This window comes from Mirounga angustirostris, unplaced genomic scaffold (genome assembly GCF_029215605.1).
Source record: "Mirounga angustirostris isolate CCGP_5_RB_7025 unplaced genomic scaffold, mMirAng1.0.hap1 SCAF_4, whole genome shotgun sequence".
In the NCBI taxonomy this organism is placed as follows: domain Eukaryota; kingdom Metazoa; phylum Chordata; class Mammalia; order Carnivora; family Phocidae; genus Mirounga; species Mirounga angustirostris.
The window spans coordinates 158,976,908-158,990,172 of NW_026991712.1; the positions used below are offsets into that span (position 1 = coordinate 158,976,908).

General features: G+C 41.2%; 1 protein-coding gene across 2 annotated transcripts in view; it reads right to left on the minus strand.

Annotated features, from left to right (window-relative positions):
• The window catches only part of LOC123859744 (zinc finger protein 74-like), a 35,778-nt gene extending 23,064 nt beyond the window's left edge, over positions 1-12,714 (minus strand). Inside the window, exons 1-2 of one of the 2 annotated variants that reach the window (XM_064589362.1) lie at positions 12,198-12,714; positions 11,602-11,660 (exon numbers count right to left, since the gene is read on the minus strand). In XM_064589362.1, the coding sequence (XP_064445432.1) occupies positions 11,602-11,616 (15 nt within the window). In that variant the 5' untranslated portion in view covers positions 11,617-11,660; positions 12,198-12,714. The remainder of the gene's footprint in view (positions 1-11,601; positions 11,661-12,197) is intronic. The other variant, XM_045897970.3, reaches the window with a different exon arrangement.
• Positions 12,715-13,265: the final 551 nt, after the last annotated feature.

Here is a 13,265-nt window from a genome sequence, read left to right on the forward strand (position 1 = left end):
CAAGAGAGCATATGAGAGAGAGAGAGAGCATGAGTTGGGGGGGAGGGCATTGGGAGAGGTAGAAGCGGGCTCCCCGCTGAGCAGGGAGCCAAATGAGGGACTCCATCTCAGGACCCCAGGATCATGAGCTCAGCCAAAGGCAGATGCTTAACCAACTGAGCCACCCAGGTGCCTCATAAGTGACCAGGTCTTAAAATGCTCTTGGGAAGAACTGGCAGTTTGGGCAATAGGCAAGCACATGTCCTACAAAATGAAAATCATTTTATGGGATTACTGAAAAGCTAGTGCTTTTCTTCTCAATTATTGCACTATAAAACAACTACTATGAATAAAGATGTGATAGATCTTTTAGTGTAGTTATTGGATGCATTATGGTTCTAAGAAGAAAGAATAAGTTGTACTGTGGGGAGATTCTAAGAATGAAATTCAGTGCCTTTTGTAAAGCCTTATAATAATTCACTAATGATATTTCAGTCTTAAATCAACATCATCAATATTTAGCGTATAATAATTGTAACTCTTATTTTCTAGGACTATATATTATATGTGACTTAAAGACTGAAAATTAATAAAAGGAAACCTCGTTTGGCAAGGAGAGCTCTCACACCCTACCACTGGGTCAACTGCAGACCCAACAAGAAAAGCACCTGTTGTACCTTCCAAGTGGACACTACTTTAGCTACTACTTTATTATCCCAGCAGGAGGAAGAAAGGTTTTCTCCTGCCCTGACAATAGCCCAGCCAATGAGAGACTGTCACAACTCAGCCAATGAATAGGCACTATATTCTGAACTCCCAGTTTACTCCGATGGACTTTTTGTTTGTAACAGCCCTCCCAATTTCCCCCACTCCTTTCCTCTATAAGAGAGCATTCCTCTCCTGTGTTCTCCAGACTTGTCTACGTCTTTGCCTTAGTTTGCTTGTCCCTACTTGCAGTTCTCTGCTTTTCCTGAATAAACCCAAAATAAATGGCAGTTTAAATGTTAACAAGACACGCTTAAGACATATGTTCTGGATACCTAGCCCCTGTCTTATTCTGTTTCAGAATCCTCACAAACTTATTTCCTATATAAAGCATTTGTTATAATGAAGTGAATTAATGCAAAATTCTAAATCTAGAGATACAACAACTTCAGAAACAAAGCTGATCAAAATAAATGCCCAATAATTAGACATGTTCATACTGTAGCACTTGTTTTCATTCTTAATTATGAGAAGCTTTTGGGAACTGGCTGTAAAAATGAAAATATTCAAGTTGGTCTTGAATATAGAAATACTGCTAATATTTTGACCTGGTCTTGAATATTGGGAGATTGACAATATTTGTTAAAGAGTTTGTTTTACAAATTTACAAAAATAAAATTGGATTTGTTCTTAGTCAATAATGAATGATCACATCAGTTACACTTTGTTATTTTCTAAAATTTATTCCTAAATATAATAGAGATGTTATTATAAATGCCTAAAACCACAGTTTTTAATACCCAACCCTATGTTTTATTTCAGCTATTAAAGAAAAAGCAACATCAAGTCTATATATGGCTGTACCACTACAGATCGTGTGGAAAAATCACTGGCAGTGTTAAGATGTCTCATATTTATAATGATCCTACACACAGTGAGTAGTATAGGCCCACATAAATTAGCTGCTGATATAACTATATACTCTAAGCCTCTGATCTATTTGGTCTTATATAAAGAAAGCACAACCTCTGGTTCTTCTTCTTCCTCTTCCTCCTCTTCTTTTTTAAGTAGTCTCCATGCCCAGCATGGAGCGTAATGTGGGGCTTGAACTCATGACACTGAGATCAAGACCTGGCCTGAGATCAAGAGTCAGACGCTTAACTGACTGAGCCACCCAGGTGTCCCATGGTTCTTCTTCATATTCCTTGCTTCTAGAATGCCTGTGCAATACAATTGTAGTACCACTTGGCTGGGATTATTTTTCAATGCTATATATCCTTTTTATATATATAAAAAAGCACTGATCTACACAAATGATGAATTATTGAATATTATATCAAAAACTAATGATGTATTATACTTTGGCTAATTGAATTTAAATTTAAAAATTTGAAAAAAAAACCCCACTGATCTAGCCCACTAGTTTGATGGAATGCTAGCCTGTATTTCTAGGCTAGACCTTTAAATCATGACCTTCCCCCTGCCCAGAGTATGTGCTAATTAATTACTATTCATCTATGGAAAGAAAACTTGATAATAAAACAACAAACATCTCTAATAACTCCCTCCCACATTTCATTTGCTACTTTTTTCTGATAACAAAAGTGCTATAGAAAATAAGAGAAAACTACAGAAAAAAATACATAATATATAATCACATTGCCCCCCAAATAACTGCTATTTATATTTTGGCATATATATGTAGATTTTTTAAATTGGGAATATTCTTTACAACTTAAAAAATATTTTTCAATTACAGTATCATGAACTTTTCCCTTTATTAGTAAATATTCGTCTACACCTTGTTAATAGCCACAGAATGGTTACCTTATGGTTACATAATTTATTTAACAGTCTCCCTATATTGAACACTTCAATTGCTTCCCAGTTTTTAATCACTATACTGACTATTACTCAATGCAAGTTATAACATTGTATTTAAATTGTATGCACTTATCAACTTTTTTCTTTGGGTAAATTCCTAGAAGTAGAATTACTAGGTCAAAGATATAGGCACTTTAAAGACTTTTTTTTTAAAGACTGTATTTATTTATTTATTTGACAGAGAAAGAGAAAGAGCACACAAGCAGGGGGAGTGGGAGAGGGAGAAGCAGGCTCCCCGCTGAGCAGGGAGCCTGATGGGGGGCTCAATTCCAGGACCCCAGGATCATGACCTGAGCTGAAGGCAGATGCCCAACTGACTGAGCCACCTAGGCACCCCACACTTTAAAGACTTTTGACACATACTTCCAAAAGCCCTCGAAAGGTTTGTGGCAAAATGACATTTTTTAAAAAGCACATATCTACCATTTTCAGGTGGCCAAAATGCCATTTCAATATTTTATAATCGACATTTCTTGGATTACTAGTAAAGTTGAAAAATACTAAACCAGATATAAAAATATGTGTAAGTTTTACAGGCCAATAACATTATTTTACAAAAACAAGGAATTTCACCTAACTAGAAACAACTGAAAAAGGACTATTCTTTTCCCCACAACTGAAAATGAAAAATAAAACAAAACCACAGAGTGAGCTGGTATCAGAGTGGCAGGCAGTTGGAAGGCTTAGGTTTGCCCCACAGAAAGATGCCAACAGCAGCACTGCTATGTCATACAGAACCTGTGCCAGCTGCAGGGTGGGGAGGTTAGACTGACTCTAAGGAACGGGAATCATCTAGTAGCATCCTCTAAGCTACTGGCAGAAACAGAAGCAAATTCCCTCTGGAGGAAAATGTCCCATAGGACTCATACATATTAAGATCAATCAGTGAGCTAACAATTAAAGTAACCAAAGGTGAGAGTCAGCAGGAAACAAATTTAGACTACCAACAACGATAGATATTGAAACTACTAGACACAGAACCAGAGCACCAATACATAAATCACTTGAGAAAATAAAAGACGCAATTATAAGATAATCAAGCAAAGAAATTATCTGGAAATAACATACAATTGTGAAAAAATAAATGGAATGTCTTAAGAGGCATTAAAAAGGAACTTCTAAAGAATGCACTTAAGGGGGAGGAAAAGATGGCGGAGGAGTAGGGGACCCTATTCCAACTGGTCCATGGAATTGAGCTGGATATCTACCAGACCACTCTGAACACCCATGAAATCAGCCTGAGATGTAAGAAGATAGATCTGGATCTCTACAAACAGACTATCACAGGGGGTTGGTTCTGAGGTATGAAGCAGAGAGCCGTGATTCTGCGGGCAGATATGGGGAGATAAAAAGAAGAGGGAGGCTGTGAGGATCCTACACCTCTGGTGCTCGAGGGCCTCCCGTGCTGGGGACAGGGCACAGACTCGCAGACCAGTAGTGGCGGGGAAAGGACTTTAGGGCAGCTCCCTGGACTGAAACCCGGAGCGGTGGGGCCACGCAAGCAAACTGGGGGCTGGTGGTTTTAGAAGCACAAAGGGCAGAGACGTGCCCCGACCTGGAGGCGAGGACTGGGAGCACTGCTGAGAGCGCACAACCCAGGACACTGCAGTTTATAGCAGCATAGACAGAAACGGAAATAGTGTGGCCTGGAGAGCTCACTGAAGAACAGACTGTGATCTCTCTGCTCTGAGGCAGAAGGTTGAAAATGATCTCTTCTGCTCTGACTCTCAGAAGAGACATGGAAAGCTGCCAGGGAAACCTGCCAGAGAACAAAAGCCCCCCAAAAACGGTTTTCACTGAGCCCATCCCCCACCACAGGGGGAGGGCAACTCTGCCCAAACAGGGTTGCCTGAGTAACAGCATGGCAGGCCCCTCCCCCAGACGACAGGCTGGGAGAAGAAGAGGCCAACAACCCTAAGGTCCCTAGAAAACAGGTGCATCTTGCTTGGGTTGTGGTCAATAATTTGGACTCTGTACATTCCCTCAACCACCCCTCAACAGAATGACTAGGAGGAGGAACTCCCAAAATAGGAAAGACTCAGAGACTGTGACTTCTGCCACAGATTTGCAAATGGATACAGATATAACCAAGATGTCAGAAATGGAATTCAGGGTAGCAGTTGTGAAGTCAATAGCTAGAATGGAGAAATTGATTAATGGCAACATATAAGAGTCTCTAAGGGCAGAAATGAAAGCTGAAGTGGCAGAACTTAAAAATGCTATCAGTGAGATCCAATCTAATCTAGATAATCTAACAGCTAGGGTAGGCAAGGCAGAAGAACGAATTAGTGATCTAGAAGACCAACTGATGGAAAAGAAGGAAAAAGAGGAGGCCAGGGAGAAACAACTCAAAATCCATGAAAACAGAATCAGAGAAATAAGTGACACCATGAAACATTCCACTGTCAGAATTATTGGGATCCCTGAGGGGGTGGAGAGAGAGAGGACTAGAAGATATATTTGAGCAAATTGTAGCTGAGAACTTCCCTAATCTGGGGAATGAAACAAACATTCATGCCCTAGAGGCAGAGAGGACCCCTCCCAAGAGCAAAACAGGCCAACGCCCTGCATGTAATATTAAAAATCACAAATCTTAGAACCAAGGAAACCATCTTAAGGGCAGTTAGGGGGAAGAGATTCCTTACCTACAGAGGGAGGAACATCAGAATAACGTCAGACCTATCCACAGAGACCTGGCAAGCCAGAAAGGCCTGGCAAGACATATTCAGGGTACTAAATGAGAAGAACATGCAGTCAAGAATACTTTATCCGGCAAGGCTGTCATTTAGAATGGATGGAGAGATACAGAGCTTCCAAGACCAGCAAAAACTGAAAGAATATGTGACCACTAAGTCAGCCCTGCAAGAAATATTAAGGGGGATTCTATAAAAGGAGAAAGACCCCAAGAGTGATATACAACAGAAATTTACAGAGACAATCTATAGAAACAAGGTCTTCACAGGCAACATGATGACAATAAATTCATATATTTCAATAATCACTCTCAAAGTGAATGGCCTAAATGTTCCCATAAAATGGCATAGGATTGCAGACTGGATAAAAAGACAGGACCCATCCATATGCTGCCAACAAGAGACTCATTTTGAACCTAAAGATACATCCAGACTGAAAGTGAAGGGCTGGAGATCCATCTTCCATGCCAACGGACCTCAAAAGAAAGCTGGGGTAGCAATTCTTATATCAGACAAATTAGATTTTAAGCTAAAGACTGTAGTTAGAGACACAGAAGGACACTATATCACTCTTAAAGGTTCTATCCAACAAGAAGATCTAACAATTGTAAATATCTATGCCCCCAACATGGGAGCAGCCATCTACATAAGCCAACTGTTAACCAAAATAAAGAGTCATATTGATAACAATACATTAATTGTAGGAGACCTCAATACTCCACTCTCAGCAATAGACAGATCATCTAAGCAGAAAATCAACAAAGAAACAAGAGCTTTGAATAACACACTGGACCAGATGGACCTCATCGATATATACAGAACATTCCACCTTAAAACAACAGAATACTCATTCTTCTCAAGCGCACACGGAACTTTCACCAGAATAGACCACATACTGGGTCACAAATCAGGTCTCAACTGATACCAAAAGACTGAGATTATTCCCTGCATATTTTCAGACCATAATGTTTTAAAACTGGAACTCAATCACAAGAAAAAATTTGGAAGAAATTCCAACACTTGGAAGCTAAAGACCACTCTACTCAAGAATGTGTGTGTCAACCAGGAAATCAAAGAAGAACTTAAACAATTTATGGACACCAATGAGAACAAAAACACATTGGTCCAAAACCTATGGGATACTGCAAAGGCGGTCCTAAGGGGGAAATACATAGCCATCCAAGTCTCGCTCAAAAAAACAGAAAAATCCCGAATTCACCAACTAACTCTACACCTAAAAGAACTAGAGAAAAAGCAACAAACGATGCCTAAGCCATGCATTAGAAGAGAAATAATTAAGATTAGGGCAGAGATCAATGAATTAGAAACCAGAAACACAGTAGATCAGATCAATGAAACTAGAAGCTGGTTCTTTGAAAGAATTAATAAGATCGATAAACCACTGGCCAGACTTATCCAAAAGAAAAGAGAAAGGACCCAAATTAATAAAATTATTAATGAAAGGGGAGAGATCACGACTAATACCAAGGAAATAGAAACAATTTTTAGAAATTATTATCAACAACTATATGCCAATAAACTAACTGAGCAATCTGGATGAAATGGATGCCTTCCTGGAAACCTATAAACTGCCAAGACTGAAACAGGAAGAAATTGACAACCTGAATAGGCCAATAACCAGTAGCAAGATTGAAGCAGTGATCAAAAACCTCCCAAAAAACAAGAGCCAGGGGCCTGATGGATTCCCTGAGAAATTCTGCCAAACATTCAAAGAAGAAATAATACCTATTCTCCTGAAGCTGTTTCAAAAAACAGAAACAGAAGGAAAGCTTCCAGACTCATTCTATGAGGCCAGCATTACCTTAATCCCCAAACCAGGCAAAGACCCATCAAAAAGGAGAATTTCAGACTGATATCCCTGATGAATATGGACTCCAAAATCCTCAACAAAATCCTAGCTAATAGGATCCAACAATACATTAAAAGGATCATCCACCACGACCAAATGGGATTTATCCCCGGGATGCAAGAGTGCTTCAACGCTCGCAAATCAAGCAATGTGATAGGAACACATTAATAAGAGGAGAGAGAAGAACCATATGGTCCTCTCAGTTAATGCAGAAAAAGCATTTGACAAAATACAGCATCCTTTCCTGATTAAAACTCTTCAGAGTATAGGGATAGAGGGAACATTCCTCAAGTTCATAAAATCCATCTATGAAAAACCCACAGCAAATATCATCCTCAATGGGGAAAAGCTGAGAGCCTTTCCCTTAAGATCAGGAACACGTCAAGGATGCCTGCTCTCGCCACTATTGTTCAACATAGTACTAGAAGTCCTAGCAACAGCAATCGCACAACAAAAAGAAATAAAAGGTATTCAAATTGGCAATGAAGAAGTCAAACTCTCTCTCTTTGCAGATGGCATGATACTTTATGTGGAAAATCCAAAAGACTCCACCCCCAAATTACTAGAACTCATACAGCAATTCAGTAATGTGGCAGGATACAAAATCAATGCACAGAAGTCAGTTGCTTTCTTATACACTAACAATGCAACTGTAGAAAGAGAAATTAGAGAAATGATTCCATTTACAATAGCACCAAAAACCATAAGATACCTTGGAATAAACCTAACCAAAGAGGTAAAGGATCTATACTCTAGGAACTACAGAACGCTGAAGAAGAAACTGAAGAAGACACAAAAAGATGGAAAAACATTCCATGCTCATGGATCCCAAGAATAAACATTGTTAAAATGTCTATGCTACCCAGAGCAATCTATACCTTCAATGCCACCCCGATCAAAATTCCAATGACATTTTTCAAAGTGCTGGAACAAACAATCCTAAAATTTGTATGGAATCAGAAAAGACCCCAAATCGCCAAGGAAATGCTGAAAAAGAAAAACAAAGCTGGGGCATCACGTTCCTGATTTCAAGCTATATTACAAAGCAGTGATCACCAAGACAGCATGGTACTGGCACAAAAACAGACATATAGACCAATGGAACAGAATAGAGAGCCCAGATATGGACCCTCAACTCTATGGTCAAGTAATCTTCAACAAAGCAGGAAAAAACATGCAATGGAAAAAAGACAGTCTCTTCAATAAACGGTGCTGGGAAATTGGACAGCCACATGCAAAAGAATGAAACTTGACCATTCTCTAACACCATACACAAAGATAAACTCAAAATGGATGAAAGACCTCAATGTGAGACAGGAATCCATCAAAATCCTAGAGGAGAACATAGGCAGTAACCTCTTCAACATCGGCTACAGCAACTTCTTTCAAGATATATCTCCAATGGCTAGTGAAACAAAAGCAAAAATGAACTTTTGGGACTTCATCCAGATAAAAAGCTTCTGCACAGCAAAGGAAACAGTCAACAAAACAAAGAGGACATCCACAGAATAGGAGAAGATATTTGCAAATGACACTACAGACCAAGCACTGATTTCCAAGATCTATAAAGAACTTCTCAAACTCAACACCCAAAAAACAAATAATCAAGTCAAAAAATGGGCAGAACACATGAACAGGCACTTCTCAAAAGAAGACATACAAATGGCTAACAGACACATGAAAAATGTTCATCATCATTAGCCATCAGAGAAATTCAAATCAAAACCACATTGAGATACCACCTTACATCAGTTAGAATAGCAAAAATGGACAGGGCAAGAAACAACAAATGTTGGAGAGATTGTGGAGAAAAGGGAACCCTCCTACACTATTGGTGGGAATACAAGTTGGTACAGCCACTTTGGAAAACAGTGTGGAGGTGCCTCAAAAAATTAAAAATAGAGCTACCCTGTGACCCAGCAATTGCACTCCTGGGTATTTACCCCAAAGACACAGATGTAGTGAAAAGAAGGGCCGTATGCACCCCAATGTTCATAGCAGCAATGTCCGCAATAGCCAAACTGTAGAAAGAGCCGAGATGCCCTTCAACAGATGAATGGATAAAGAAGATGTAGTCCATATATACAGTGGAGTATTACTCAGCCATCAGAAAGGATGAATACCCAACTTTTACATCACATGGTTGGGACTGGAGGAGATTATGCTAAGTGAAATGAGTCAAACAGAGAAAGTCAATTATCATATGGTTTCACTTATTTGTGGAACATAAGGAATAGCATGGAGGACATTAGGAGAAGGAAGGGAAAAATGAAGGGGTGGAAATGGGAGGGGGAGAGGAACCATGAAAGACTATGGACTCTGAGAAACAAACTGAGGGTTTTAGAGGGGACGGGGGTGGGGGGATGGGTTAACCTGGTGATGGGTATTAAGGAGGGCACATACTGCATGGAGCACTGGGTGTTATACTAAAACAATGAATTGTGGATCACTACATCAAAAACTAATGATGTATTGTATGGTGACTAAGATAACATAATAAAATGAAAATAAATTTTAAAAAACATGCACTTGAGGAAAATGAAAAGTGATCCCAAAAGTCTGAGAAGGAATGGCACGTAAATAAGTGATAAATATGTATGTAAATCCAAACGTTGTCTGTATAAAATAATTCTAATAATATCTAATTTATTAAGTTAAAAGAACAGAATTAAAATGCAGAAAATAATCACTTATAAGTCAAGTGAAGATGTGATCAGTAGTAAAGAGTTTTAAAGTCTTTGCAATATTCTTTGAGTTGTTTAAACTTGGATTTGCAAATATATCATAAAATTTCAAGGATAATCACCCAAAGAATAGATATAGGTTTTAAATTTAAAACAAATAGAGAGGGGTAAAAAAAAAAAAAAAAAAAACCCTAGCCACTTAAAAAACAATATACAAAAACCAAAAGGTAAGAAAGGAGGGAAAAAACAGAAAAATGGACAAATAAAATTAAAATGTAAGTATAGGGGTACCTGGGTGGCTCAGTCAGTTAAGTGTCCGACTCTTGATATCAGCTTGGGTCTTGATCTCAAGGTTGTGAGTTCAAGCCCCACATTGGACTCCACACTGGGTGTGGAGCCTACTTAAAAAAAAAAGGTAAGATAGTATAAACACAGCAAATATACCAATAACTACACTAAAAGCAAATAGACTAAATCTGCCAGTTAAAAGGCACAGATGAGGGGGGAGGAGGGAGAATTCAGCTTTAAATTGTTTTGTTTTGTTTTTTTCAGCTTTAAATTGTTAACAAGAGATATACCTAAAGCATAAGGCCATGAAAAGGTTGAAATAAAAGTATGGAAAAAGATAATAACCAAAAGAAAGCTGGAATAGCTATAGTAATATCAAACAAAGTAAATTTCTAGATGAAAAGCATCACTAGTGAAATAAAAGGTCAGTGCATAGAGATAAAAAATTCAATTCTCCATGAAGATACAACAACTCTAAACTTGTATATACCTCTTAAAACATCCACGAATTACATCTTTTTAAACAATGAAAGTACTGTAGAGAGAAACTGACATATCTACTACTCAAAGAAATTTCACATTTTTTTCCCTCAATTATTGATGGGTCAAACAAACAAAAATAAATGGGCACCTATAGATGTTGGCACCTACCATTAGAGAATATATATTGTACTCAAGCACACATGAAACATTGTAAAAATTGATCACCTATTAGGCCATAAAACAATTATCAACAATAAAAAAAGTAAAGACTTGAAAGAGGTATGGAAGTTCATATACTCAAATCTTCTCTTTAAGAAACAAAAGCTCACCTACTTTAGGAAGTCTTCCTCAATCACCCTTCTCTAGCACTGATACCACTGACTTCAATCCTCAGATTGATATTTAAATATGGCTTCTTTCATTTTAATTAATGGATACATGAGTAATTACTATTTTACACATGTATATATTAATCTCCCCCAAAGAAATCACATATTTCGAAGAAGTGTATCTAAGTCAATTTGTCTTACTCTTACAAATAAAAAGAGCTTCACAACTCAGTGGATAAATGAAGGAGCAACATGTCAGGTAGAGAACAAACTTAAAGGAGGGCATCAGGCCTGAAGGTAGCATTTTCTTTGGAGTCCCTCATTTCACAGATTAGACCCAGCCCTTTGGATGTGGACAATTTATGCCCAGTCCATGGATAAGAAGACTTGTCCATTGACAACGTGTACAGCAGAGACAAGGGACCTAGAGATGAATCCTGACTTCCCCATTTAATAGCTTGGTGAACTTGACAAGTCTCTAAACCTCACTGAGGCAGTTGCTACATCTGTAAAACGGGAATAATATCCACTTCTCACACCTATTGTGAGAACTAAAAGTCAATGTTGAGTGTATCTAGCATGCAGTAAGTGCTCCATGAATATTTCCTTCTCCTTTCCTAAGGAAGAAAGAGGAACTTATGTTTTTCCTCAAGAGTCTGGACTGAAAAAGGAAAATTGCATCTTACCTGGGAAGTGGTCATCTCTTCTTCCTCCTAGGCAAGGTCAGGGAGTTAAGGAGGCAGAGCTGGAGGAGGAAGGAGCCATGAGACACCAAGCCTTCCTTGCAGCTCCCAGAGAGTGTGGCCATTGTTCTGCCTTGTCTGAACCATTCCCTCAACCCCCCTGCCCTATGTTGCCTTCTTTTCTCCATGCTACAGATTGTTCACCATCTCAGTTAAGTTGTCCTTCCTCTGTTCTGAGTCAAACCTCGACAGTGTCTCCCTGTTCGCTGAAAGTGGTCACGTGACCCAAGCCTTGCTAAGTAACCTCTGCAGCCCCAGCAGCTCCACAATCCCGTCCTCCTCCACACCCCAGCCTTGGCTCAGTTTTGGCAGGCCTCAGGTCACAGGTGTGTCCCCTCAAGGACGGGTTCCAGCTGCCTGTGTTGCTGCAGCCTTCATTCATTAGTGCATGGCTTGTTCCCACTGGCTCAGGAACAGCATGTCCTTGGCTGGCAACTTTCTCCAGGGCTCCAAATCTCTATCCGGCCCCCTCCCCCCAACAAGTCTTCGAAAACCCAACCGGGCTCAAAGCTCCGCTAAGCACCTCTCAGGATACATACCTGGAGGAACACGGGCTAGGGACCTCTGGACAGAAGAACGGCAACGCAGGCGACCAAACACTTTAGGGAGAAACCTGAGGCACCAAAGGTTGGATGCCCCCGGGGCCACACTGCTCTGAGAGGGGAGACACAGGATCGCGGCCCCGACCTGGGAGGCGCTCAGAGCCGGAGCAGCCGGTCACAGGGCTGCGGAGCCAAGCCTGGAGTCGGAAGGAGAAAGGGATCCACGAGCCACTTGGAGGCAGATGCCACTAACCCCCGTCGGAGATGAGCAGAGCACCGTGAGGTGAGTGCTTTAGAGAACCCGAAATGTTCCCACCCTCTACAGTCAAATCTCGGCATCACACTCTTTTCGAGACCATCGCCCCCGGGGCCCCAGATTTGGGGGTTCAAGTCCCTCCATCGCACCCGCACTCCGGCGTTCTGATCTCCATCGTTCCGCTGACCCCTACTGCCCCTGTAAGCCCCAGTCTCTCCGCGAGTGACTGCTGGCGCTGCGAAGAGCTCGGTGGCCGGGACTAAGCCCGCCGCCCGGCAGCACTGCGCCTGCGCGCGGGGAGCCCGCGGCACCTCCCACAAGACCCCGCGGCGCGCCGCCTCAGTGCCCCCCGGCTGCCGGGTGAGCAACCTGGCCCCGCGACGTGCAGAGATTCCTCTGCCAGCCCTGCCGGTAGGTAGGAAAGTCACTTTTTAATTTCAGTTCCTGGGATCCTCAGTGGGAGGACGTTCTCCCTCCTTCCGATGTGGAAGCTTGCGCCGCACGGCAGAGCTCCGAGCCCGAGCCTCGCACTTGGGAGTCTGGCTTCTTAGGGGTTGGGGCTAAGAGACGGGCAGGGACTGGGTCCTCTTATTTGGCCGGTGGTCCTTTCTGGAATGTCATCGCACTGGCTCCTCTGGGCCGGCAGGCGTTCTCAGATAGGGTCGCCCGGGGCCTGGGTGTGCGGCCCTCCCTCTCGCACAGTTCTCTGATGCGTAGCCCCAGCCCAAGGTGACCCCGCCAAACCCCGGGCCTCTCCCCCGTCCCCAGGCAGGACACTTAATGTGATATCGACTTGGCCGCCCTTCCTC